Source organism: Lampetra fluviatilis, chromosome 49, assembly GCF_964198595.1.
Source record: "Lampetra fluviatilis chromosome 49, kcLamFluv1.1, whole genome shotgun sequence".
Classification (NCBI taxonomy): domain Eukaryota; kingdom Metazoa; phylum Chordata; class Hyperoartia; order Petromyzontiformes; family Petromyzontidae; genus Lampetra; species Lampetra fluviatilis.
In genome coordinates, this window is record NC_136323.1 from 8,957,548 (window position 1) to 8,985,466 (window position 27,919).

At 47.5% G+C, this 27,919-nt stretch overlaps 1 protein-coding gene across 2 annotated transcripts; it reads left to right on the forward strand.

Annotated features, from left to right (window-relative positions):
- The first annotated feature begins 157 nt into the window (after positions 1 to 157).
- On the forward strand, positions 158 to 27,919 carry FBXW5 (F-box and WD repeat domain containing 5). 2 transcript variants are annotated; one of them, XM_078878085.1, is made up of 9 exons: positions 158 to 342; positions 12,140 to 12,351; positions 12,470 to 12,627; positions 16,274 to 16,445; positions 20,875 to 21,038; positions 22,112 to 22,466; positions 25,119 to 25,242; positions 26,379 to 26,591; positions 27,695 to 27,919. In XM_078878085.1, exons 1-9 carry the CDS (start codon positions 176 to 178, stop codon positions 27,915 to 27,917), a joined length of 1,788 nt encoding a protein of 595 aa, XP_078734211.1. In that variant the 5' UTR covers positions 158 to 175; the 3' UTR covers positions 27,918 to 27,919. The 2 variants fall into 2 exon arrangements, with proteins under 2 accessions (XP_078734211.1, XP_078734212.1); XM_078878086.1 differs by lacking the exon at positions 158 to 342 and adding an exon at positions 549 to 814.

Sequence of the window (27,919 nt, forward strand, 5' to 3'; positions counted from 1 at the left end):
CCCCCCACGTGACTTTGCCTTTACATATCGCACCGCGCATAGGCGACGCGTCCCCCCACCCCCTCCCCCCGTAAGGCTCCCCGCGAATCGGCGAACGCGGTGGGGCCACGCGGCGCGCGCCACCCAATGGGCGAGCGGCAGGCACGGCCTTCGCGGCGCCCATGCGCGCTGGGAAATGCAAGAGAGGCCGGCGGTGGTTGCGGCTCTAGGCGAGCCGAGGAGCGGACGACGCTGCCGGCCTCCTCCACCGCCTCGGCCCCCTTCCCCACTGCTTCTACCCCGAGGTTCTTCCAGAGCAGCAGCAGTGCCCACGGCGATGAGCAACGGCGCCGAGGCACGCAGGTAACGCTGGCCGCTTCTCCCGCGGCTGCTCTCGTCGGGGTTCGCGTGGCGTCGCGGCTGTGGCCTAGTCGTTGTTGACGAAGCCTCGGGTTCGCCTGGATCGCTGGCCCGGGGCAGGCGCGCGGGGAGCGGGGAGGGGAACGCGGCTCGAACCGGGGCCGCGGTCTCTCCACCTCGTATTGTCATCTTCTCCTCGGCCGGCCACCGCCGCCGCAGCCGCTTATGCCTGCGGGGTAAAAGAATACATTTTAATAAACCTTGTAATTGTTTTATCGCTGTTGTTTTTTGTTGTTTTAACTCTTCATAAGCGAGGTTGCGGGTAGAGCGAGCGAGCGTGAGAGGCGCTTTTGAATGAACGGCGCCTCGCTCGGCTCCGCCCCGAGTGGTGGAAATTGGACGTTACCATGGCGTGGAGCCGGCCTGGAACCATCGCCTCCGAGCGCTGACACGAACGGGCAATGGGGAGAAGGGGGTAACGAGGCTCGGTGACGCGAACGACTGCTGCGTTGTTTGGTTTGATGTAAAACACCTCTGATTAGCTACATTCGGCGCAAACAAAGTTCAACATACAGTACAGTACAAAGTTTAACACGTAGACGGCTTATTTTGGGGTTAGATCGCGTAAATATATAAGTGTGTCGATAAACCCGCCACCACCCGACACAGCAAATCAATTAGGAAGGGGCTCGTCACGGAAACAACGTGCCAATTCGTTACTAGTTCAGCACGCCGGCGTGTTAGAGAGTAAACCCACAACATTGACAATTTGAGTACGACGTTTCGCTGGTAATAACAGCTAGCTTCATCAGGCGATATCCAGAATTGTGGAGGATTCCTCCAGTTTCGGTCTTAAATAGAGAGGCTTTCAGTTCATCAATATACAATGGGATACTATTTTTAAGTTTGTTATCCACCTCCCGCATCTCCGAACCGGCATGGTTGACAGCAGCTATATACACATTAAGTCAAGTCAGTCTAAGAGTTGCTAAATTAATGAGATTACAAAGTAATGAACTGTTTAATTGCATGCCTATGCAGGTCACCATACAGTGACTTAATGTGTATGTAGCTGCTGCCAGCCGCTCTGGTCGTAGGTGGATAACAATCTCACTTTAAAAAACAAGCATTCCATTGTATGTTGATTAACTGTAAGCGGCCAATCATAGTTACAGCATATCCTCTGCATGCTCGAAGATCAACATAATGTACGCACATTATGTTGATTATCTGTGAATAACCAACTATTAACAGGTACGGAATATTCTCAGATGAACATGATCCATTGTCATTTTTACGACGACATTAACCCCCCCCCACTCTGGTCTTCGCACCAGACAGGCCAACATTGGCGAACATCATCACATTTACCCCCTCTATTTAAGACCCAAACAGGAGAAATTCGCCACAATTCTGTCTGTCTGCCTGATGATGCTGGTTGTTGCAATTGCCAGCGAAACGTCGTTACTCGAATTGTAAATGTTGTGGATTTACTCTCCAATGGGCTATGTCGGGTGGTGGTGGGTTTAACGGCACATATTTACGTGATCTAAACCCAAAATTCTTTATTATGGAGACTGTAACAAAGACCTTCCTTTGGGCAGATGGCTAAATAAAAGTATATCTACAGCACTGATTGTGTTCAGTGCTATTCAAATGCAGTGTATTCCAGACACTCTTGAATGGAACTTGCCAAAAGTCTCAACACAGGACCCTCATGAAAGAGTCATTAGGTTTGCCTAGGCTTTTGGCTAAACGAATGAGATAATTGTACACGTAACTTCATCGTGCTCTGTAGAATAAATATAAATCGACATAAATAGCTCCTGGCGTAGGAATGTGAAGTCCACGCCACGGAGGCAGGGCCGCCAACAATTATGACACTGGAAGCTGAACCCGTTTTTAACGGTAAATATATTGGTCCGGTAGTATTTGTAAAAATGTTTTGGACTGTGGTATGTCTTTGCTGAGGTGTATTAAAATTGTGTTTTAAGAAATACCCATGTAATGAAGTTTTTGTTTTTAAACCATCAATTAATGATTAGTTCCACAACTCTAACAGTAGGCTGAATCCTTTAATATACTGTATAGTAATTGTGTAGTGCTTGAGACACGCGTCACGCGCTGGGTCGGTATGCGCGCACGTGGCGGACAGTGAGGGCAAACGAGGACACAGGGTGCTGATTGGCTAGCCGTTGTTGTTGTACATATTAAGGTGGCGTGATAGTTAAGAGGGCCGCAGGTGGCCGGGGGTAATTGAGGACGCAGGGCGCTGATTGGACGAGAGGGGCTGTTGTCTGAGAGTGGCGCCGGCGTGTCTGGAAAAACAACGCCACGTGGCACCGTCGCGTGGGATGACCTAATTAATTAAGGGTAAGTGGTTCGGGGATAAAGGGTGAGATGGTGGAGTGAAACGGGAGTTGGTGCGTGGGACGAGAGACAACGGATGGAGAGACGGAGCAGTGGATAGAGAGAGTACAGTGTAGGGTAGCAGCGGAGTAATGGAAGCATCAGTGGAGAGTGAGACGACGGAGAGTTACGACAGAGTGAGACGACGGGGTTGATAAAGAGCAGCCGAGCTGGAGAGAGAGAAAGAGAGCAGAGAGGATAGTCGATGTAGGGGAGCAGAGAGGAGCGAGCGAGGCCAGCGCAGCGAGCGAGCGGAGGAACATTGAGTGATGTTGATGGAGAGTTGTGGGTTGCAGTGTACGGAGGAACATTGACCGGTGTTGACGGGAGAAATGTGGAACTATATAATTTAATAAATGAACCGAGGAAAGACAAGAAGCTGTCGTGTCGGTCCGAGCACTACAGTTGTATTATTTTGTTTAGTGGTTAGTAAAGTGGTCAGCTTAAGTTTTCAGGCTGGTGTTGGAGGCAGAAGTAATGCTTATTTTTCTCCGTTTATCATTTATGACACATGAAGAAATGCCATTGCCCAAAACGTCACCTATTGTAATCCTCTAATATTTAATGCCACAGTGTTATTGACTAATGTGTTGAGTTTTGTTATTTGTGCAGTATCATCAAATAATTTGTCTTCGTACACTCTGGCTGAGAGAACTTGATGTATTAATGTGATGTTATAGTAGGGGGGGCCACGGTGGCCTGGTATACAGGGGGTCGTGGGCTCGATCCCGACCCTGACGCCTGCTGCATATTTGGAGTTTGCATCTTCTCTCTCCCTGTGGTTGCTTGAATTTTTCTCCGGCTCCTCCGGCTTTTCCCTCCACATTCAGAAACATGCGTTTAGAGTATTGGGCTGCTATACATTTCCACGTGATAAGCCACTTCGTTGGGCTATCATTTGTGGCCAAGTCGTTCTTCTCCTTTGATAGGTTGGTGACCCCTGATCCAGACGGTGGCGATGGCACTGTTTGAGGGGGACCTTGGGGGCTGGATATTGAATGCGCAAAAGGTCATCGTGAAATGTGGCTAAAGTAAGCCATAAACTACTGTAGTGATTTTATGAATTGGGTTGTCAATTATAAATACATTCACCCTTCCTATGAACGGCAAATTTGTGATTCAATCTGTCAAATTAAATCTCGGACGGTGGACATCATGAATGTAATGCAGCCAACACATTCCATATAACTGAGGCACTGTATCAATGATATTTGGTCAGGTTATTTAGATTTCACGATTGTGTGATCGAGAGGGGGGAAGGAGATTATATTTGTGGGGGGTGAGATGATTAGGAGAGCGGAGGGATGTTTTTAAGATGGAGGAAAGGATATGGTGGAAGGAAACGGCCAGCAGTGACAAACATGCATGACTCGTGTTGACAATGTGTGTACAGATAAAAAGCACATCACATAGAATAACAAAATTCAGGACCTTCTTAATGATGACAACTATACCAAAATCAATACAGATCCTACCAACCGCCTGGTTACGAAAACCAACAATATCATCACTGATTCGACATCTTTAATCGAACCAACCAAGCGGCTTTCCTTAAATCCCTCTGCTGCTAGACCACCCAGATGTTATGGCTACCAAAAATCCATAGAGAAGGTACACCATTCCGTCAAATCGTCTCCACCATTGACTCACCCACCTAGAAACTGGCTCGATTTCCGTCTGAGACCTTACAACCATTGACTGCTAAGACCACCTCAGCTGTACTTAACTCGGCTCACTTGGTATCTTTAATTAAGGACATCTCACGATCTCCAGGTGATTTGCTTGTCAGTTTCGATGTAGTATCTTTATTTACCAAAGTTCCTGTGTCTGCCACCATTGCAATCATTGAAGATTTGGTCCAACAAGGACTGAATGTTGATGTACCGGCCCGGGTTAGACACTGCCTCACCAATACCTACTTCACATGGAATGGAATATTCTACATACAAGTTGAAAGTACCCCAATGGGTTCTCCCTTATCTCCAGTTGTCGCCAATGTTTTCATGGAAAAATTTGAGACAGATGCCATTCAAGCATCCACCCTACATCCGTTCTTGTGGAAGAGATGCGTAGATGACACATTTGTCATCTGGCCACATGGCCTACCAGCTCTGGACCAATTCTTTAACCACATCAATGCCATACACCCAGCCATCAAATTCACCATGGAGGTGGAAAAGGATGGCAAGTTACCATTCTTGGATGTTTTAATCGAAAAGAGACCAGATGGCTCAATGGGACACTCTGTCTACAGGAAAGCCACCCATACGGATGCCTACCTAAAACATGACTCCCACCATCCATCCCAGAAGAATTCCCTCATCAAAACTCTACACCATAGAGCTCGTTGTATTTCTGACCATCACCACCTAGCCAGTGAACTGGAGCACGTACACCAAGCCCTCAAGATGAATGGATATTCAGACTACACAATCCATAAAGCTATCACCCCAACCGTTGGGAAAGAACCATCTGAGGACCCAATCAAAACCATCACCTTGCCATACATAGCAGGGGTTACCAAAAATATTTCCAAAATCATGAGCAAACACAAGATCCAGGTTCGATTAAGCACAGTACATAAAATCCGTGATCTGATCCCATCTGTGAAGGATGTGATCCCTGACATGCACTACACCGGTGTCTACAAACTAAGCTGTGTCTGTGGCAATAGTTACATTGGGGAAACTAAGCGACATGTCTCGGACCATGTTCGTGAACATATGGCAGATCTGAAACACAGTAGGACCAATACCTCGGCCGTGGTTGATTATTGTTTTAACGCTGTGGGCACACACGAAATAGATTTTTCCAAGACGAAGGTACTCTGCAAACCCACTGGCTATCAACAAAGATTCGTTCATGAAGCCATGCAGATATTTAAACACATACACAATTTCAACCGAGACGATGGGTACAAACTGAGCAATCATTGGAACGACGTTATTAACCAGTTTAAGTCATAACTTTCTGTGATGTTTCCATCCTACCTGCCGATGTTAGCAGTTATTTTCGACTTTCTGAGTTACATTACCAGGTTAAATGACTTTACATTAACAGGCTAAATGTCTCACTAACGCAGCCACCGTTGCTCGTTTTCCTCGATGTGGCGGTGGCTCTCGTTTTTCTTACATTGGCATGCAATCTTTCAATACAATGGCCACCTCCACAGCTTCGTCGTCGTGGAGGTAGCTCAGTTCTCCGATCTTACATTGACACGCAAATTTTATTTCTAGCCCTGTCCACTTCGCTTATGACCCTTGGGCTACACCCATCTCAAACCTTTAACATCCTGCCTCAACAGCTCTCCCGTTAATTTTTTTCACCTGATGGCGATTGCTTGTGTTGGGATCGAAACGTCGTGATATTTTTATTATTTTTCTATCTACGTGGCTTTACCAAAAGACCCAAAGAATATGAATTCCTGCAGTCACGAAAGCTTTAAGTCAAGATACATCATCTTTGTACGCATGTAGAAATTCTTTCTCACCATACGTAGTCAACTGTGCTAATCGGAGGTGGAAGTACGGGGGAAGGACAACAGACTGTTAGTGGTTCTGAGTAAACGGGGTGCACATTCCACATTGTCATGGCAGAGATCCTGCTCTTCATACGGAGAACGCGGTTGGCTTCCCACAATGTTTCAAATGTATTGACCCCCTTATTGATAATGATGGGTTGAGTTAACACTCTCATGGAATTTGAACCTTCAAAGTGCTGATTGAGAGTTGAGCACTCCGCGTTGACACCAATCTGGATGGACACTTAAACACGTCTTAGAATCGAGAATTTTAGCCAGTTGCCTCGTGGCACTGCCATGATCACTCTGGATGCATTTGCAAATGACGACACCTACCTCCTCGGCATTTAACATAATAATGGCCATTCAGTGGGCCCACCGTGACTCGCAGCCAACAGCTGTCTCACGAAATGCAGTTCTGAATTTGTCTGTTTACGGAAAATAAGACGCAACTCTAAAACTGATTCTTCATTTACTGAGCAAAACAACAACATTCCATGCTGCTCTTATGCCGCTAAGCCAATTGTAACATCGTTATACGAGGTTCTTCATATTTTCTTTCTCCACCTACTTCTAGTTTGCGCCTCTTTTCTCATCATTACAGCACATTCCATCTCACCCTCAGTCTCCCTCTGCCCCTTTTCCCCTGTACTCTCATCTCCACAGCCCTTCCAATTGCATATTATTTGTCTCTTGTCAACATGTGCCCAAACTATCCACATCGCGACATTAGCAACCCCTGTTTCTGCTGTTAATGTCTAAATTCTGCCTCCTTCCACTTTAATATATTAGCCATTCGCAATCCGCCGATTGATGAAGGCCTTCCCAAGTGATGGCGGTCATGGGTATTTTTTGCCCACGTCACCACACAGAATGCACCCCGCTACGACCCATCGTGTCAACGATAAACTCCCCTACTTACAAACTAGCCCGGTTTCTATCAGATACTCTGCTTCCCTTCACAGGCAAGACCTCTTCGGCAGTACTCAACTCAACCCAATTAGTCTCTATGGTTAAGGACATGGTACTATCTCCTGATGACATCCTCGTCAGTTTTGATGTAGTATCTCTGTTTACCAAAGTCCCAGTACCGGACACCCTAACAATAATTGAGGACTTAGTCCAACATGGATTGAATTCTGATGTACCTGCGCTGGTTAGGCATTGCCTCACCAACACCTATTTTACCTGGAATGGTACCTTCTACAAACAGAATGAGGGTACCCCTATGGGCTTCCCCTTGTCACCAGTGATAGCCAACATGTTCATGGAAAAGTTTGAATCAGACGCCATCCAGACATCCACCCTGCGTCCTTCCCTGTGGAAGAGGTATGTGGATGACACTTTCGTCATCTGGCCACATGGCCTCCCAGCATTGAACCACTTCTTGGACCACATCAATTCCAGACACCCATCCATCAGATTCACCATGGAAGTGGAGAAAGATGGTAAACTACCATTCTTGGATATTCTGTTTGAGAGGAGACCTGACGGATCCTTGGGACATTCTGTGTACAGGAAAGCCACCCACACAGATTCCTACTTGAAACCGGATTCCCACCACCACCTATCTCAAAAGAATTCTCTCATCAAAACGCTATACCACAGAGCCCATGGCATTTCTGACCAACACCACCTGGCCGGTGAATTAAGACATGTACATCGGGCCCTCAGGATGAACGGATACTCTGACCGCACCATACGCCAGGCTGTTTCTCCCACCATACAGAAACAGCCACATGAAACTCCGACCAAAACTATCACGTTACCATACATAGCAGGCGTGACCAAAAAGATCTCCAAAATTCTAAACAAACATAAGATCCAAGTCCGATTCAGTACAGTGCATAAAATTCGTGATCTGATTCCATCTGTGAAGGATGTCGTTCCTGACTTACAATATCCTGAAGTCTACAAACTGAGTTGCAGTTGTGGTGATTGCTACATTGGAGAAACGAAACGTCATGTTTCTGATCGTGTCCGCGAGCACAAGTCAGATCTGAAACACGGCAGAACTGATTCTTCGGCCGTTGCCGATCATTGCTACAACTCTGTGGGCTCTCATGAAATTGTCTTTTCCGAGACCAAGGTGCTCTGCAAACCTCCTGGCTACCATCAAAGGTTTGTACACGAAGCCATACAAATATACAAACACAGACATAATTTCAACCGTGATGAGGGTTACAAACTGAGTAATCATTGGAAAGATGTGGTTAACCATGCAAAAAAGATGTAACTACACTTATTTGGACCATCTTATTTGACAGACAACTATTACAGGTTATTGATAGACAGCCAGTTTGTTGTTTTACCAGTTTTAGTTTTTACTTGCTTTATTTTTTCACACTTTTGTTATGTATGCTAGGTGTTAGTTACAAACCGCACCTCTCCATAACATAGGCTCAGTCCTTTGTTATGCAGTCTATTCTTAGTCTGAAGCCTCACCTTACCATATTAATAAAAAGTGTGCCGTTCCTGGCCCTTCCCCCCTCAACCATTATATATACGGGGTGGTATTTCTTGTGATCTCTCATTTACTTGATACAGCTGTCGTGGCTGTAACGGTTCCACCTGAAGACGGAGGCTTGTGTTGCTTCCGAAACGTCGTGATTTTTTATTTTGTTTTATTTAACTTTTATTAATTAAATTTTTTTTACCTACGTGACTTTACCGAAAAAACCTAAGAATATAAAGATCAATGTGGGTTTGTGAAGTGAGGAGGAGTCGGGACCAGTTCTAATATATCACTGGCCACTGATCCTAATACACTAAAGCATGTTTTATTTTACCAGTTAACACCCACCGAGCTATGTAGCTTTTTTTCAGAAGCGACCTGGTCACAAATGATAGCTCAACGAAGTGGCTTATCATGTGGAAATGTATCGCAGCCAGATACTCTAAACGCGTGTTTATAAATGTGGAGGGAAAAACCAGAGGACCCATAGAAAATCCACACGACCACGGGGAGAACATGCACAATCCAAATATACAGGCATCAAGGTTTTTAATCGAACCTACGACCTCCTGTATATCAGGCGAGGTTAATTAGCACCGTGCCACCGTGGGGCCCTTAGCCATGGCTGGGATTCAAACTCAAGTGGCTGAGCTCACAGCGCAGTGCACTAACAAGTGGAATACTGCTGCACCCCCACCCCCCCTCGGTGTATCTACGCTCTTAAAACTACTGACCTGCTTGATGTCTGTTCCTCTGCTATTTACGGTCTCAATATCCTTCCTTCTCCCTTTGCTGTGACTAATGCTTTTATATTCTAGAACACGACTTTTAATCATCCGCTCTCCAGCCTTCCTGCCATCTCACCAGGCTTGCAGCCCCCCTTCTGAATGATTCCACGCTGGCTTGGTGCTTTGATTTCCATTCCTGGCCCAGGACCGCTAATATACATGTTTGCCTCTTGTTTGAGCCAGGAGACTTTAGGACAGATTCACAACGTTTTGAAACATCTAAAACTAATCATCTTGGTGATTTACCCATTTGTTGGCAATCGAGACCTACATTGGAATGTTTTTGCCAAATATTGTTGGAAAGCAAACATTTGCCGATTTGCAAAAGGAGCCCTTTCACTTGGGTTAACAATTGATTTATTTTACAGTATTGGTTTAATGGCCTAGTTTGATCTCCAGTGCATCTTCTATATGTCAGGCGAGTATATTTTCCAACCCGCTTTGACCATGTTTGTGAAGTATTGTCATAACATTTTCCTTTAATAGTTAGTGCAGCCTGAAACTTGGGCCTCAGTTACATTAACGTTTCTTCACCTTCGATTTAAAGCTTTCGTGACTGCAGGGATTCATCTTCTTGGTTCCTTCGGTAAAGTCACGTAGAAGGGAAGTAATAAAATAATAAAAATAAAACATAATAAAACAATTCTCACGACGTTTCGGCTACAACGCAAGCAGCCGTCTTCAGGTGAAGAATGAGACACTACCAAGCTAGGAGCTTATATATACGCTGGGTTGGAGGTGCAAGAAGGGCGCCTTAACAAAAAGAATGTGCATATGAAGAGGAATTTAGCATATTCATGGGAAATGCGTAGGAGGTGGGTGGGGGGGTTTCAAAGTCATATTATGCCCATGCATTATGCAGGATCAGCAGCACCAAGGGAGGGTGCAGGGAGTAGCATTAACAAAGGAAAGGAATGTTAATAGTATGTAGCTGCAGTTACTAAACAACCACGTAGAAAACTAAAGTATAAACTACATAAAAAAACTAAAGTATAAACTGCATAGCACCATCAGTATACTTACTATACTCTACAATAAGCTGAGTTACTCACAGCAAGTAATACATTACAATTCTACGTCGTAAAAATTATATAATATGCTTCCATCTAAACTTTATTCTCTTACATCACACGAGCATACACCGTACTATATACTGCCATAGATAAACCCAACATTAAATTATATACTGTATTGCTATAAACCACCCTATACCTTATACATTTAAATATAACACTATGTATTATTCTACCCACCTTAATTTGTATCACACTGCTATATGTTTACTATACAATTACGGTACTATATATTACTTTGTACATTGTATTAAGCATATAAATGCTATTCTATTTGTTATTATACACTGTACCATTGACCGTCGTGTCAATGGGTGAGTCGTGGGGGGGAAAACTTGCAGCGGAGCAAAGAATCCATTCCCTGCGGAGAATACAATGCCAGTGAGTGTTCACGTTTACGGTGACTTTCAGACCGCGTTTCCACTCACTGGCATTGTATTCTCCGCAGGGAATGGATTCTTTGCTCCGCTGCAAGTTTTCCCCCCCACGACTCACCCATTGACACGACGGTCAATGGTACAGTGTATAATAACAAATAGTATAGCATTTATATGCTTAATACAATGTACAAAGTAATATATAGTATCGTAATTGTATAGTAAACATATAGCAGTGTGATACACATTAAGGTGGGTAGAATAATACATAGTGTTATATTAAAATGTATAAGGTATAGGGTGGTTTATAGCAATACAGTATATAATTTAATGTTGGGTTTATCTATGGCAGTATATAGTACGGTGTATGCTCGTGTGATGTAAGAGAATAAGTTTAGATGGAAGCATATTATATAATTTTTACGACGTAGAATTGTAATGTATTACTTGCTGTGAGTAACTCAGCTTATTGTAGAGTATAGTAAGTATACTGATGGTGCTATGCAGTTTATACTTTAGTTTTTTTATGTAGTTTATACTTTAGTTTTCTACGTGGTTGTTTAGTAACTGCAGCTACATACTATTAACATTCCTTTCCTTTGTTAATGCTACTCCCTGCACCCTCCCTTGGTGCTGCTGATCCTGCATAGTGCATGGGCATAATATGACTTTGAAACCCCCCCGCCCACCTCCTACGCATTTCCCATGAATATGCTAAATTCCTCTTCATATGCACATTCTTTTTGTTAAGGCGCCCTTCTTGCACCTCCAACCCAGCGTATATATAAGCTCCTAGCTTGGTAGTGTCTCATTCTTCACCTGAAGACGGCTGCTTGCGTTGTAGCCGAAACGTCGTGAGAATTGTTTTATTATGTTTTATTTTTATTATTTTATTACTTCCCTTCTACGTGACTTTACCGAAAGAACCAAGAAGAGGTTTCTTCACCTGTGGCAGCATTGGGGCAGGCTTTGGATTAAGAAACCTTCTTGAGAGGACACCCACCGTGGAGATGGAGCAATGAAATCAGTTTGTGCGCTCGTGCCAAGTGGACTGCCTCATCGCAGGCTTGTGAGAGATGGCGACGCCTTTTTCGAGGGCCTTCATCCAATGGTGGATTGATTATGGCTGACGGTGCCCGTGATTATGCTGGATGACGTTTGACCACTCTTGGCCTCAGCATGGAGGAAGACGAGGAGGAGCCGGGGATTCTGTCGCTGTTGCCGGACTCGCTGCTGCTGCAGATCCTCTCGCACCTGGAGCCGCAGCACCTGCTGGCTGCCGGGCTTGTGAGCCGGCGCTGGCTCGCCGTGTCGCGAGATGAGTGGCTCTGGGGACGCCTCTTCCATCGCTGCTACGGCGTGCAGCCGCAGCGCGAGAACCTCAAGCCCGGTACGATCGCCGCACAAATGTGAAAACGCCCTCTTGCAGGCGGTGTGGCGGCCCCTCGCACTGATGATGTCTTATCAGTGAAAGAATTTGGTTAACGGAGCTGCTGCTGCGCATGCAGGCGCCACGTCGTGGCTGTGCGAGTTCCAGCGGGTGTACGAGACGGCGCCCTGCGTGGAGGCCGACGTGCTGATGGAGCACATGGACGAGGTGTTGCACGTGGCGTTCTCCCACGACGGCACGCGCTTCACCTCCTGCTCCAAGGACTGCACCATCAAGGTTCGTGTCTCCCCTGCGCCGCCACCAGCCCCAGGCCCCCCCCCCCGCCGGGATCTGCAGTCCGCTTCGGGTGACGTCTTCCTCGCAGCAGCGGCTTTCGGCTCACCATCGATGGTGATCAGAGCTGTAGCAGAGACAGAGGTGGCAACTCGACAGTGCCAGGAGTTGAATTCTCACAGCGCGGTTGTCGTTTGATAAAAGTGCAAATGGATGATGGGTAGAACATTGACCCCTAACTGCGATTCCAACTGACCATCAAACAAAGACGGTCACCACGTTGCGCGCATTCAGATGCCCCTCTGCGGCCGTCTGGAACGCTCTTCCTTCCGATATTAGCAAGCCACTGGGAGCAATGCACTTTTAAATCATCATCTAGATTGATTTCTTTAGAACTTATTTTTTTGTTTAGTTTGTTGTCCTTCCCCGCACCTCCGATTAGCACGGTTGGCTATCTATAGTCCGAAAGAAGGTCATCATTCGTACAAACATATCCCCTGCTGGATGATTGTTTCTTCAAGCCATGTGGGTCATGGGGGGTTCGGATTTTAATTTCAAGTTTATTTTTGTTTAACCAGGTGAGAACTCAAGAGACCAGGATAGTCTCATTCGCAAGGATGACCTGGGGCATGTCTGCCAGGAGGGGGTGATGATTCCCACGTCTAATCCCAATTAAGTGATTTGTGAGTCATTTTCGAATTTTGGCAAATTTGGACCCTGACGCCAGCACACAATGGGCCTACACTGGTGAATGTCCACTGCGAAGTGGACGACAAAGACGGTTACTGCACCCGCGTGCATAATCAGGGCGGCCACAAAATTCGAACCATGAACCTCTGCGACAAGCAGCGGACGCTAGGCCATGTCACTAACCTGTTTCACCATACTTTACCATGCTAGTTTAACACGTAGGCTTTCGCGACCAATATTATCCATAATAGAGGTATTTGGATTAGATCGCGTAAATATAAATGCGTCGTTATACCCGCCACCACCTGACACAGCCAATTAGTAAGGTTTGTCACGTAAACAGAACGTGCCAATTCGTTACTAGTACAGCACATCGGTGTGTTGGAGAGGAAACCCGCAATATTTCCAATTCGAGCACGGTTGGCGACGTACGGTGCGAAAGAAGTTCAAAATATGTACAAAGCACAGCTTCGGCGGTACATAATTCGTTTGACTTTATCTTCAGCGGTGTTGAACCTCGTCATCATTGTGCCCTCCTGTTCGACTGCAAGCTGACGACAACCGTTTTTGCCGGTGACATAGCCCTGATGGCCTCTGGAAGTTCCATAAAGGAGTTACGATGGCATCTACAACAGGACTTCGATATTCTTCATCCTCGGCTGATTGCCCTAGAACTGGTCCTCAACGCTAAAAAAAACTAAGTTTAGTTTTTTTTCCGGCTGCCCTAAACCTGGCCCGCCACATTGTGGCTGTGGACACAATGTACAACTTTAAATATTTCGGCATTATTCTGGACCCGAAACTATCTTTCTAGACCAACATGAAAAAACAATAATTAAATTGGATTCCTATAATTCTAGACTTGAAGTTTTCGTGACCACAAGGATCCATACTCTTTGGTTCTTTCGGTCAAGTCACATAGGTGAAAATAAAATAAAAATTAAAACAAATAAATTTGATTAAATTTAGTTGTTTTCATTTTTATTTTATTTTCACCTACGTGACTTTACCGAAAGAACCAAAGAGTATGGATTCCTATACAAACACAAACACTGTCCTCCACCTTGACTCTGTCTCAATATAGTTAATGCCACAATCCTGCTGTATTTGATTATTGTGACACCGTCTACCACCTAGCTTCTGAATTTACCTTAAAACGTCACATTCCACGGTAGCGCTACGCTCTCTGTTTTGCTCTTGACTCCCCCTATAGAACGCATCGTTGCAACCTGTACAATGACTCAAATCTGTCCCCCCTGGATACTCGGAGAGGCCAGCACTGGGCTGTCTTTATCCAAAAAGTCCTCTTAAACAAACCTGCCAAAGACCTAAAGGACCACTTGGGTCATCTTCCTCTCTCAGGAGTGGCGCCTCATTCCTGGAAAAAATTGCAATCTTTTCAACTTTGATAAAAAAAAGTTTTTTCATGTTGCATTTCCACGTTTCTGGAATACCCTTGCTGCTCATCTCCAGCTTGGCTCCCTCCCTTCACTCCCACTTCTTTATGTCCCTGTTAGGCCGACCGTCAGAGCTTACTTTATTCTGGCGCCTACTGCTCTCACATGTTTGCACTGGTTTTTTTTCTATTCGATTCGCGTGTGTGCTTATGTCGCCGTCCGACTAAAATATTGAGCTTGCTTGCACCTATACCTAACTTTTTCTGGCCCTTCTTGCTCTCAGACTAATACTTGCGCTGTCGTCCGTTTTGATTTTCACGTGCGTCTCGTTCACGACCGTTGATCGCCTCGCGTCGTGTGCTACGTTACTTAAGGGAACTGTGCTCCTCTGCAGTACTGACGTTTTTAGCCTCTTGTGTTTTTGTGTTGCCACTCTGCGCTCACGCACCACGGGATCTCCCTTGTAACTCAATCCAGGCTCGAAACCTGCTTAGCTCCCAAGATCTGACAAGGTTGGGTGCATCCAGATTATTCATTTGGTCAATGGCAATCATTGTAGAACAATGTGGTTTATTTTACCCCAGCCATGTAATCGATGGGGTTTTGTTTGACCATACTGCACGATTGCTGGTTCATGTGAGATGAAGGAAGCACATTTGGTCTCGTCTCTCCCTAACCAGCTGACCAGTGATCATCATCACGATCCATGAGCACATTTCGTCATGTGTTTCCGCTTTCCTTCGTCCTGTACTCAAGTAGTGCCACATCTTGCTGGCACCAATCTCTTCGGTCGTCAAGCCATTTCTCTGTTAGGTAGGCCAGTGATCGTATCCAGTATGATAAAAAAACTTCTCAAATCTGTGATGCTGCCTTTTCCAAGACCATAAAAAAGCAGCTGTATTGGGCCCCAGCATGGCTCGTTGTTGGCAGCTCCTTCACAATCAGTCCTCGGTAACAAAAGCATCATTATCTCTTTACTTCAGGTCCACTCTGAGTGACCTTTAAATGTTGGTGTTGTGTATTCAGCGTCATGAACATCAGCAAAAAAATCATAAGCCTTATCGGCAGTAGTAAAATCCTTATCACTGCCATCACCATCGGCAACATCATAATCATTACTTTCCTTCACACCAGCATTGGGACCACCGGCATAATCATCAACAGCAGCGGTAAGCACAGAATTATGTCTCGGTTAAAGCATATTCTTGCGCCCACGATACATTAATCAAATCCTATTTGAGAAGTGCTTAATTTATATTTATATGCCCTATGCAGCCGTAAGAGGAGCTACATTCACCACTGTTACATTTTTTTTAAATCTTGAATCACATCACAACGTGAGAACCGTGAGAATTAATTGTATCACGGGGGAGTGAATATTTACAAGCCTAAGTAGCGGCGTTGTCGTCATCCCACACCTCCGATTAGCACGGTTGGTTACGTACGGTGCGACAGAAGTTCAACGTACACACATCATCAGCATGACCCATGACCTGCCGCACATTGCAACTGCTAATTATCAATCCGAGGGAAAACTCCCGTCCATGTCTCCCTGTGCGCAGCTGTGGAGGTCTGATGACTGTAACTTGGAGCACACGGAGGACATGTGCAGCTACGATTGGAAGTACACGCAGTTCAGCCAGTTCAACTCGTGCGACACGCTGCTGCTCGTGTCGGGCGTCAGCGCCTCCCCCTACAACGCCTCCGCTGGCGACGTCCTCGTCTTCAGCCTGGGTATCGTGTCTCTGTATCCACTATCGTGTCTTTATAACCACTATCGTGTCTCTGTATCGACTATCGTGTCTCTGTATCCACTATCGTGTCTTTATAACCACTATCGTGTCTCTGTATCCACTACCGTGTCTCTGTATCCACTACTGTGTCTTTGTATCCACTATCGTGTCTTTGTATCCACTATCGTGTCTCTGTATCCACTATCGTGTCTCTGTATCCACTATCGTGTCTCTGTATCCACTACCGTGTCTCTGTATCCACTACCGTGTCTTTGTATCCACTATCGTGTCTTTGTATCCACTATCGTGTCTCTGTATCCACTATCGTGTCTCTGTATCCACTATCGTGTCTCTGTATCCACTATCGTGTCTTTATAACCACTATCGTGTCTCTGTATCCACTATCGTGTCTCTGTATCTACTATCGTGTCTCTGTATCCACTATCGTGTCTCTGTATCTACTATCGTGTCTCTGTATCCACTATCGTGTCTCTGTATCCACTATCGTGTCTTTATAACCACTATCGTGTCTCTGTATCCACTACCGTGTCTCTGTATCCACTACCGTGTCTCTGTATCCACTATCGTGTCTTTGTATCCACTATCATGTCTCTGTATCCACTATCATGTCTCTGTATCCACTGTCGTGTCTCTGTATCCACTATCGTGTCCGTGTCTTTGTATCCACTATCGTGTCTCTGTATCCACTATCGTGTCTCTGTATCCACTATCATGTCTCTGTATCCACTATCGTGTCTTTGTATCCACTATCGTGTCTCTGTATCCACTATCGTGTCTTTGTATCCACTATCGTGTCTCTGTATCCACTATCGTGTCTCTGTATCCACTGTCGTGTCTCTGTATCCACTATCATGTCTCTGTATATCCACTATCGTGTCTCTGTATCCACTGTCGTGTCTCTGTATCCACTATCGTGTCTCTGTATATCCACTATCGTGTCTCTGTATCCGCTGTCGTGTCTCTGTATCCACTGTCGTGTCTTTGTATCCACTATCGTGTCTCTGTATCCACTATCGTGTCTTTGTATCCACTATCGTGTCTTTGTATCCACTATCGTGTCTCTGTATCCACTATCGTGTCTTTGTATCCACTATCGTGTCTCTGTATCCACTATCGTGTCTCTGTATCCACTATCGTGTCTCTGTATCCACTATCGTGTCTCTGTATCCACTATCGTGTCTCTGTATCCACTATCGTGTCTCTGTATCCACTATCGTGTCTTTGTATCCACTATCGTGTCTCTGTATTCACTATCGTGTCTCTGTATCCACTATTATGTCTCTGTATCCACTATCGTGTCTCTGTATCCACTATCGTGTCTCTGTATCCACTATCGTGTCTTTGTATCCACTATCGTGTCTCTGTATCCACTATCATGTCTCTGTATCCACTGTCGTGTCTCTGTATCCACTATCGTGTCTCTGTATCCACTGTCGTGTCTCTGTATCCACTGTTGTGTCTTTGTATCCACTATCGTGTCTCTGTATCCACTATCATGTCTTTGTATCCACTATCGTGTCTTTGTATCCACTATCGTGTCTCTGTATCCACTATCGTGTCTCTGTATCCACTACCGTGTCTCTGTATCCACTACCGTGTCTTTGTATCCACTATCGTGTCTTTGTATCCACTATCGTGTCTCTGTATCCACTATCGTGTCTCTGTATCCACTATCGTGTCTCTGTATCCACTATCGTGTCTTTATAACCACTATCGTGTCTCTGTATCCACTATCGTGTCTCTGTATCCACTATCGTGTCTCTGTATCCACTATCGTGTCTCTGTATCTACTATCGTGTCTCTGTATCCACTATCGTGTCTCTGTATCTACTATCGTGTCTCTGTATCCACTATCGTGTCTCTGTATCCACTATCGTGTCTTTATAACCACTATCGTGTCTCTGTATCCACTACCGTGTCTCTGTATCCACTACCGTGTCTCTGTATCCACTATCGTGTCTTTGTATCCACTATCATGTCTCTGTATCCACTATCATGTCTCTGTATCCACTATCGTGTCTGTATCCACTATCGTGTCTTTGTATCCACTATCGTGTCTCTGTATCCACTGTCGTGTCTCTGTATCCACTGTCGTGTCTCTGTATCCACTGTCGTGTCTCTGTATCCACTATCGTGTCTCTGTATCCACTATCGTGTCTCTGTATCCACTATCGTGTCTCTGTATCCACAATCGTGTCTCTGTATCCACTATCGTGTCTCTGTATCCACTATCGTGTCTCTGTATCCACTATCGTGTCTCTGTATCCACTATCGTGTCTTTGTATCCACTATCGTGTCTCTGTATATCCACTATCGTGTCTCTGTATCCACTATCGTGTCTCTGTATCCACTATCGTGTCTCTGTATCCACTGTCGTGTCTCTGTATCCACTGTCGTGTCTCTATCCACTATCGTGTCTCTATATATCCACTATCGTGTCTCTGTATCCGCTGTCGTGTCTCTGTATCCACTGTCGTGTCTTTGTATCCACTATCGTGTCTCTGTATCCACTATCATGTCTTTGTATCCACTATCGTGTCTTTGTATCCACTATCGTGTCTCTGTATCCACTATCGTGTCTTTGTATCCACTATCGTGTCTTTGTATCCACTATCGTGTCTCTGTATCCACTATCGTGTCTCTGTATCCACTATCGTGTCTCTGTATCCACTATCGTGTCTCTGTATCCACTATCGTGTCTCTGTATCCACTATCGTGTCTTTGTATCCACTATCGTGTCTTTGTATCCACTATCGTGTCTTTGTATCCACTATCGTGTCTTTGTATCCGCTATCGTGTCTCTGTATCCGCTATCGTGTCTCTGTATCCACTATCGTGTCTCTGTATCCACTATCGTGTCTCTGTATCCACTATCGTGTCTCTGTATCCACTATCGTGTCTTTGTATCCACTATCGTGTCTTTGTATCCACTATCGTGTCTCTGTATCCACTATCGTGTCTTTGTATCCACTATCATGTCTTTGTATCCACTATCGTGTCTCTGTATCCACTATCGTGTCTCTGTATCCACTATCGTGTCTCTGTATCCACTATCGTGTCTCTGTATCCACTATCGTGTCTCTGTATCCACTATCGTGTCTTTGTATCCACTATCGTGTCTCTGTTTCCACTATCGTGCCTCTGTATCCACTGTCGTGTCTCTGTATCCACTGTCGTGTCTCTGTATCCACTGTCGTGTCTCTGTATCCACTGTCGTGTCTTTGTATCCACTATCGTGTCTCTGTATCCACTATCGTGTCTTTGTATCCACTGTCGTGTCTCTGTATCCACTATCGTGTCTCTGTATCCACTGTCGTGTCTCTGTATCCACTATCGTGTCTCTGTATCCACTGTCGTGTCTCTGTATCCACTGTCGTGTCTTTGTATCCACTGTCGTGTCTCTGTATCCACTGTCGTGTCTTTGTATCCACTATCGTGTCTTTGTATCCACTATCGTGTCTCTGTATCCACTATCATGTCTTTGTATCCACTATCGTGTCTTTGTATCCACTATCGTGTCTCTGTATCCACTATCATGTCTTTGTATCCACTATCATGTCTTTGTATCCACTATCGTGTCTTTGTATCCACTATCGTGTCTCTGTATCCACTATCGTGTCTCTGTATCCACTATCGTGTCTCTGTATCCACTATCGTGTCTCTGTATCCACTATCGTGTCTCTGTATCCACTATCGTGTCTCTGTATCCACTATCGTGTCTCTGTATCCACTATTATGTCTCTGTATCCACTATCGTGTCTCTGTATCCACTATCGTGTCTCTGTATCCACTATCGTGTCTTTGTATCCACTATTGTGTCTCTGTATCCACTATCATGTCTCTGTATCCACTATTGTGTCTTTGTATCCACTATCGTGTCTTTGTATCCACTATCGTGTCTTTGTATCCACTATCGTGTCTTTGTATCCACTATCGTGTTTTCGTACTGTCTGTTGTTGTGACGTCCTGAGCCACCCCGACTGGACATCTATGAAAAAGAGCATGCATAGCTCATTGCATCTTTCTCGTCTGATAACTCTCCCCCTGTCCGCTCAGGCGGTGTCTGTGGTCAGGGCAACTTGACTCGCAGTTTGGAAGGTCCGGGAGTTGTATGTTTGTATGTACGTACGTTGAACTTCTTCGGCACCGTACGTAGTCAACCGTGCTAATCGGATGTGCAGGGGAAGGACAACAAACTAAACACAAAAATCAGCTGTAAAGAGAGCAGTTTTAAATCTAGATATGAAAGTGCATAGCTCCATTTGGTTCCTAATATCGAAAGGGGAAGACCGTTCCAGACGGCCGCAGAAGCGCATTTGAAAACGCCACGCGATGCGGTGACCACCGCCTTCGTTCGACGGCCGGCCAGAAGCCGCCGCTCGCAACTGCCCACTCCGCCTCTCCCGCAGACGACTTCTCGATGCTGGCGCAGGTGGACACGGAGCCGTACGACATCTTCGGCTGCTGGCTGGGCCGCGACACCTTCATGTCGGGCTTCATCAACCACCACGACATGTTCTGCCTGCACGTGCACGGCACGGGCGAAGTGGACACGGGCGGCAACGTTCACGCGGTGAGGCAGGCCCACGCACGCACGCACGTCCACAGCTCGCAAGGCGGTGCTCAGAGTCAGAATATTGTTTACCTCTAGAAACATGTGGAAGAAAATGGGATCCACGTCTTGCAAGTATGGATTTCCTCTAGATTTTCGTAGATTTTTCAGGTTTCTCTAATGTAATGAAAATACACCAGGTTATTTCTAAGACATGCAATAAATAAAAGTGAATCTCGCTATGGCATTTTATAATCCTTCCTAGACGACAACAAGATAGCATTAACTTAAAGTTATCATTGGGTGTAGCACCAGAAATATCGCCCAGCTGAGTTTCACTGCCACACGTGCAATACAATTTCAAGGACACGAGTTCAAATCCCGGACGGGGAATTTGACTGAACCATCATCATCATAATCAATCCTGGCTTGCTAAACCGAGTTATTTTGCTGCTATGAATTTCCACGTAAGCCACTTTGTTGAGCGATCATTTGTGGCCAGGTCGCTTCTGAGAAATAAGCTCGGTGGGTTTTACCAGGTAAGGTAAAAAATTGTTTGGGGTTATTTGCTTTGCACTCCTGTCATGTGTTTGTGTTGTTTGTCGTAAAGTTCTGACTGCTCCGACTGGACATCTGTGAAAACGAGCTTTATAGCTCACCAGAGTCCTCCAGGACAGAGACTCCTCTACTTATGAAAATTCGACTTAGGAACTTTCAGAGATACGAAAAAACTTGTCTGTATGGCCAGTTGCCTGTTTGGACCGAAAGGCATAAGTTCAACCGCCACGCAATAGATGGCGGTGGTGGCATCTGCAGAACGTGAAGAACCTGTGGCATCTACGTCTACAGGAAATTATACAACTTTTGAAGCCATTCCCCGTGTTTAGTGTACACGCCGTACAACATGTTTGGAATCGACAGGAGTAAAGTTGGGCTTGCGAACAAATCGACTTAAGAACAGATCTCCGCAATCTAACTCGTGCGGAACTCGAGGAGTCCCTGTGCACATAAATCCTCCGATTTCGAGAAACTTTTTCGTTCTTCCGTCAACGTAGGGTGGTCCTCTCCCCGTGTGGCTCCGCTCCGCTCCCCAGAACCAAAACCAGCAGGGCCACCGGCTCTTCAAGTTCGCGTGCTCCAACGGCTCCTACCCCCGCATGCTCATGGTGGCCACCCCTGGCGAGGGGCAGCCGAAGCCGCCGCCCCCGTCCGGCGGCCCCGCCGCCTCCACCGCCAAGGGCCCCTCGGCCTCCTCCGGGCGCCCGTCCTGGCTGCTGGGCGGCTCGCTGCTGCGGCGCGACCACTACACCAGCAAGGCGGCGGCGGCGGCCGCGGTGGTGCGCAGGCGCAAGCACCAGCACGCCATGAGCAACGAGCGCCGGCTGCCGCCGCGGGAGAGGTTCCTGGTGTACGGCACGGGCGACCTGACCTACGCCTCGCACCAGATCGGTGTGCTGCTCAGGGACACTTTGCTGCAGCCGCGCTCCCATCCTGTCTCCCTGCTACTGCTACTGTCACGTTCAATACTATTCACTGTCAATCTCTCATCCTCCCTGTCTCCCTGCTATTGCTACTGTCATGTTCAATACTATTCACTGTCAATCTCTCATCCTCCCTGTCTCCCTGCTACTGCTACTGTCACGTTCAATACTATTCACTGTCAATCTCTCATCCTCCCTGTCTCCCTGCTATTGCTACTGTCACGTTCAATACTATTCACTGTCAGTCTCTCATCCTCCCTGTCTCCCTGCTACTGCTACTGTCACGTTCAATACTATTCACTGTCAATCTCTCATCCTCCCTGTCTCCCTGCTACTGCTACTGTCACGTTCAATACTATTCACTGTCAATCTCTCATCCTCCCTGACTCCCTGCTACTGCTACTGTCACGTTCAATACTATTCACTGTCAATCTCTCATCCTCCCTGTCTCCCTGCTACTCCTACTGTCACGTTCAATACTATTCACTGTCAATCTCTCATCCTCCCTGTCTCTCTGCTACTGCTATTGTCACGTTAAATACTATTCACTGTCAATCTCTCATTCTCCCTGCTACTGCTACTGTCACGTTCAATACTATTCACTGTCAATCTCTCATCCTCCCTGTCTCCCTGCTACTCCTACTGTCACGTTCAATACTATTCACTGTCAATCTCTCATCCTCCCTGTCTCTCTGCTACTGCTACTGTCACGTTCAATACTATTCACTGTCAATCTCTCATCCTCCCTGTCTCCCTGCTACTCCTACTGTCACGTTCAATACTATTCACTGTCAATCTCTCATCCTCCCTGTCTCTCTGCTACTGCTACTGTCACGTTCAATACTATTCACTGTCAATCTCTCATCCTCCCTGTCTCCCTGCTACTGCTACTGTCACGTTCAATACTATTCACTGTCAATCTCTCATCCTCCCTGTCTCCCTGCTACTGCTACTGTCACGTTCAATAATATTCACTGTCAATCTCTCATCCTCCCTGTCTCTCTGCTACTGCTACTGTCACGTTCAATACTATTCACTGTCAATCTCTCATCCTCCCTGTCTCCCTGCTACTGCTACTGTCACGTTCAATACTATTCACTGTCAATCTCTCATCCTCCCTGTCTCCCTGCTACTCCTACTGTCACGTTCAATACTATTCACTGTCAATCTCTCATCCTCCCTGTCTCTCTGCTACTGCTACTGTCACGTTCAATACTATTCACTGTCAATCTCTCATCCTCCCTGTCTCCCTGCTACTCTTACTGTCACGTTCAATACTATTCACTGTCAATCTCTCATCCTCCCTGTCTCTCTGCTACTGCTACTGTCACGTTCAATACTATTCACTGTCAATCTCTCATCCTCCCTGTCTCCCTGCTACTGCTACTGTCACGTTCACTACTATTCACTGTCAATCTCTCATCCTCCCTGTCTCCCTGCTACTGCTACTGTCACATTCAATACTATTCACTGTCAATCTCTCATCCTCCCTGTCTCCTTGCTACTGCTACTGTCACATTCAATACTATTCCCTGTCAATCTCTCATCCTCCCTGTCTCCCTGCTACTGCTACTGTCACGTTCAATACTATTCCCTGTCAATCTCTCATCCTCCCGTCTCTCTGCTACTGCTACTGTCACGTTCAATACTATTCACTGTCAATCTCTCATCCTCCCTGTCTCCTTGCTACTCCTACTGTCACATTCAATACTATTCACTGTCAATCTCTCATCCTCCCTGTCTCCCTGCTACTGCTACTGTCACGTTCAATACTATTCACTGTCAATCTCTCATCCTCCCGTCTCTCTGCTACTGCTACTGTCACGTTCAATACTATTCACTGTCAATCTCTCATCCTCCCGTCTCTCTGCTACTGCTACTGTCATGTTCAATACTTTTCACTGTCAGTCTCTCATCCTGCATTCTCTCTGCTACTGCTACTATTGCGTTCAATCCTATTCACTGTCAATGTGTCATCCTCTCTGTCTCTCTGCTACTGCTACTGTTACGTTCAATGCTTTTCACTGTCAATCTCTCATCCTTCCTGTCTCTCTGCTACTGCTACTATCGCGTTAAATACTTTTCACTGTCAATCTCTCATCCTCCATTCTCTCTGCTACTGCTGCTATCGCATTCAATCCTATTCACTGTCAATGTGTCATCCTCTCTGTCTCTCTGCTACTGCTACTATCACGTTCAATACTATTCATCGTCTGCATCATCCTCCCTGTATCTCTGCCACTGCTGTATCACATTCAGCACTTTCGCTGTTGCCCCTTGTCACTTCATCATTTATGCGATTCCTACTGCAATGGTCAATACTGCACGCACCGCTGTGAATCGCCCCGGTATTACCCCCAGAGCAATCATCGCCCCCAAATCATTGCCGCTCGGGGGACGGCCGCCAATAGGGGGGGGGGCCCGTGCCGTGACACGATAGGTAAAGCACAACCCAAACGCGAGTTCATTCGTCCATCTACACGCGTGCGGTGAGAGCCCGGTGCCTTTTCTGGGGTGCGTCTTCCCCCTGAGTAGTTGGGAGCCGGGTGAAGCACCTCTGCCCCCCCCACCCCCCCCCAGTAGCCACACTGACTATTCACCCCCTTCCCCCCACGGCCAGGAGTCAAGCAAATCCCAACGCAGCCGCACGAGTACGTGAAGCGGGTGGACGGACACCACACGCCCGACCACATGCTGGAGCTGCACGGGCAGATCATCGGCATGGCGCTGTCTCCGGACCACAGGTCAGAGAGCAGCGGAGGCATCGCGGCGGTGCCGGTGGAACCGTAGGTCGGAAGGGGGTTCGTGCTCCTCTTGCGCCGATTCTGGAGTCTGTCTTGCTTGTTGTCCTGCCCCCGCACCTCCGATTAGTGCGGTTGGCGACGTACGGTGCGAAGGAAGTTCAACGTCCCCACGTACGTAGAGGCTGGAATAGTCTGCTCCGCTCTGTTGGTCTGGCGTGCTGTTGTGTGGGGAAGGACCGATGCCCGTGCCGGAAGCGCTGAGACTATCCTGGGCTCGACACCTGGCTTCAGAGCGCTGACGCGACCGACTGGTCGCGCGTCTGTCAATGGCTGCAGAGGTTCGCGGTTCGAGCCCTGCGGCCGCACTGGTTAAGATTGCGGGCGTAGGAGCCAAAAATACTCTGTGCCGTCTGCTGCACAGGCGACATTCAAAGATCGCGTGACATTCAAAGATCGCGTGACATTAAAAAAATGTGAGGCCCATGTGTGCTGGTGTCGACAGTCCACATTTGAAAATTATCTGCAAATTACCTAAATACCCAATTGAGTAAAATGTTGATATGTGGGTAAAACCACTTAGCAACATGCCAAAAGTCACCAGTGGAAATTCCACATTCCTATGGGCATTGGCCCGTATTTCCATCCGGCAGCCGCTGTAGACTTTCCACAAAGTGATATCATAAAGTGAGGATGATAAAGGTGACGATGGGTAAAGTTAATATCCGAATGTCGTGAGTTCAAGCCCGAGTTCGGGGCTTGAACTCACGACATTCCATTTGCGGGTCGAGCGTCCCGACCGATGCCTCCAACCCAGAGTTCGTCTCAGCCCGGACGCGGTTGGCGATGAAGAGTTGTACGTCAATCCACCGCTCGGATCGAATGTGCCGCCCAGCGTTACGGCGACGGGTTGGCCACGTTGGGTGCGAACGAAATTCAACGTACGCACGTTTCCTGGCGGCCCTGTAACCCCCCCCCCCTGTAACCCCCGCCCCCTGTAACCCCCCCCCTCCGTAACTCCCCCCCCTGTAACCCCCCCCCCGTAACCCCCCCCCCCTGTAACCCCTCCCCCTTGCGGGTTCTTCGGCGGCGGGCGGCCGAAACCCGGACCGTGCCTGGACTTGCCCGCCGCTGCGCAGGTTCCTGTACGTGAACTGCCGCGCGTGGCCGGCGGGCTGCGTGGTGACGGAGCCCACGGAGCCGCCCGCCATCTCGCGGGACATCGACACGCGCGAACTCGAGCTGCCCACGCTGCGGCCCACGGGACGCTCCTTCCGCGGACACCACGCTTTCACCGCCGAGCACAACTGCTTCTTCATCTTCCTCAACAGCAGCGAGGACTTCCTCGCCAGGTGAGCTGGGGGGGAGGGAGGCGGGGAGGGAGGTGGGGAGAGAGAAATGGGCAGTGAGCTGGGGGGGAGGGAGGCGGGGAGGGAGGTGGGGAGAGAGAAATGGGCAGTGTGGGGAGAGAGGAAGTGACCGAGTTAAGAAGAAGGGAAGGCGATGATGTCACGGCTAAACCTTGAGCCCAAACACACGGAGTATCGCGTCTCCTCCATGTGCTGCACTGCGGTGCACTCTTGCCGCTCAGCCTCGCAGCAGCGGCTTTTGGCGAACCGTCGAACAAAGACGGTCGCCGCATCGCGCGGCGCTTTCAGACGCGCTCCTGCGGCCGACTGGAACGCTCTTGCTTCCGATATTAGGAAGCCGCTGGAGCTGTGCACTTCTAAATCATCGTCGAGATTGACAAACTCATCTCTTGAGAACGTCTTTTTGTTTTTAGTTTGTTGTCCTTCCCCCTCACTTTCGATTATCTCAGTTAGCTACGTACAGTGCAAAAGAAGTTCAACACACATGAGGCAAAGTGCTTCTTGTGGTGATGTTGTTATTGCTTGAAATTCTTGAGCACAGAACAGGAACTTTCCCAGCAGCAGCAGCAGCCTCCTCCACGTGTATCGAGTTTTAAGGTTCGGGGGTGGGGTTAACGCACTCCCCGTTCCCATAATTACTAGCGCGTTCTACGTACGTGCGTACGTACATACAAACGTCGCTGTGGAAGTCGTGTGCTCAAGAGCACGCGGCACTCCGTGTGTGGCCACGTGCGCTTTGTTAAACGTGCAAATTGGTGCACGCGTGTCACATCACGCGTGTCACATCACGCGTGTCACGTCACGCGTATCACATCACCCGTGTCACGTCACGCGTGTCACGTCACGCGTGTCGCATCACGCCTGTCACGTCACGCGTGTCACGTCACGCGTGTCACGTCACGCGTGTCACGTCACGCGTGTCACGTCACGCGCCGTGCTGCGGCGCCGTTGCCGTGCCATTTACGTAGCCATGCCATCTACTTTGCCGTGCCATTTACGTTGCCGTGCCATTGACGTTGCCGTGCCATTGACGTTGCCGTGCCATTGACGTTGCCGTGCCATTGACGTTGCCGTGCTGTTGTCAGCGGGGCGGAGGACCACCACGGCTACGTGTGGGAGCGCCACTACGCCGCGCTGCTGGGCCGCCTGGCGCACAGCGACGTGGTGAACTGCGTCGCGTTCAACCCGGCCGACCAGGAGATGCTCATCTCGGCCAGCGACGACCGCAACATCAAGGTGTGGCGCAGCCGGCGGGCCATGCGCCGCCTACGGCTGCAGCAACAGCAGGAGCTGGCGGTGCAGTCGTAGCG

Excerpts from the sequence above, each read along its gene's own strand:
- FBXW5 (XM_078878085.1), top strand. The coding sequence starts at position 176 with ATGCAAGAGAGGCCGGCGGTGGTTGCGGCTCTAGGCGAGCCGAGGAGC. Across the intron at positions 12,628-16,273 it reads CCAAGGACTGCACCATCAAG|CTGTGGAGGTCTGATGACTG; the intron begins GTTCGTGTCTCC and ends CCCTGTGCGCAG. Across the intron at positions 21,039-22,111 it reads CGGGCGGCAACGTTCACGCG|AACCAAAACCAGCAGGGCCA; the intron begins GTGAGGCAGGCC and ends TCCGCTCCCCAG.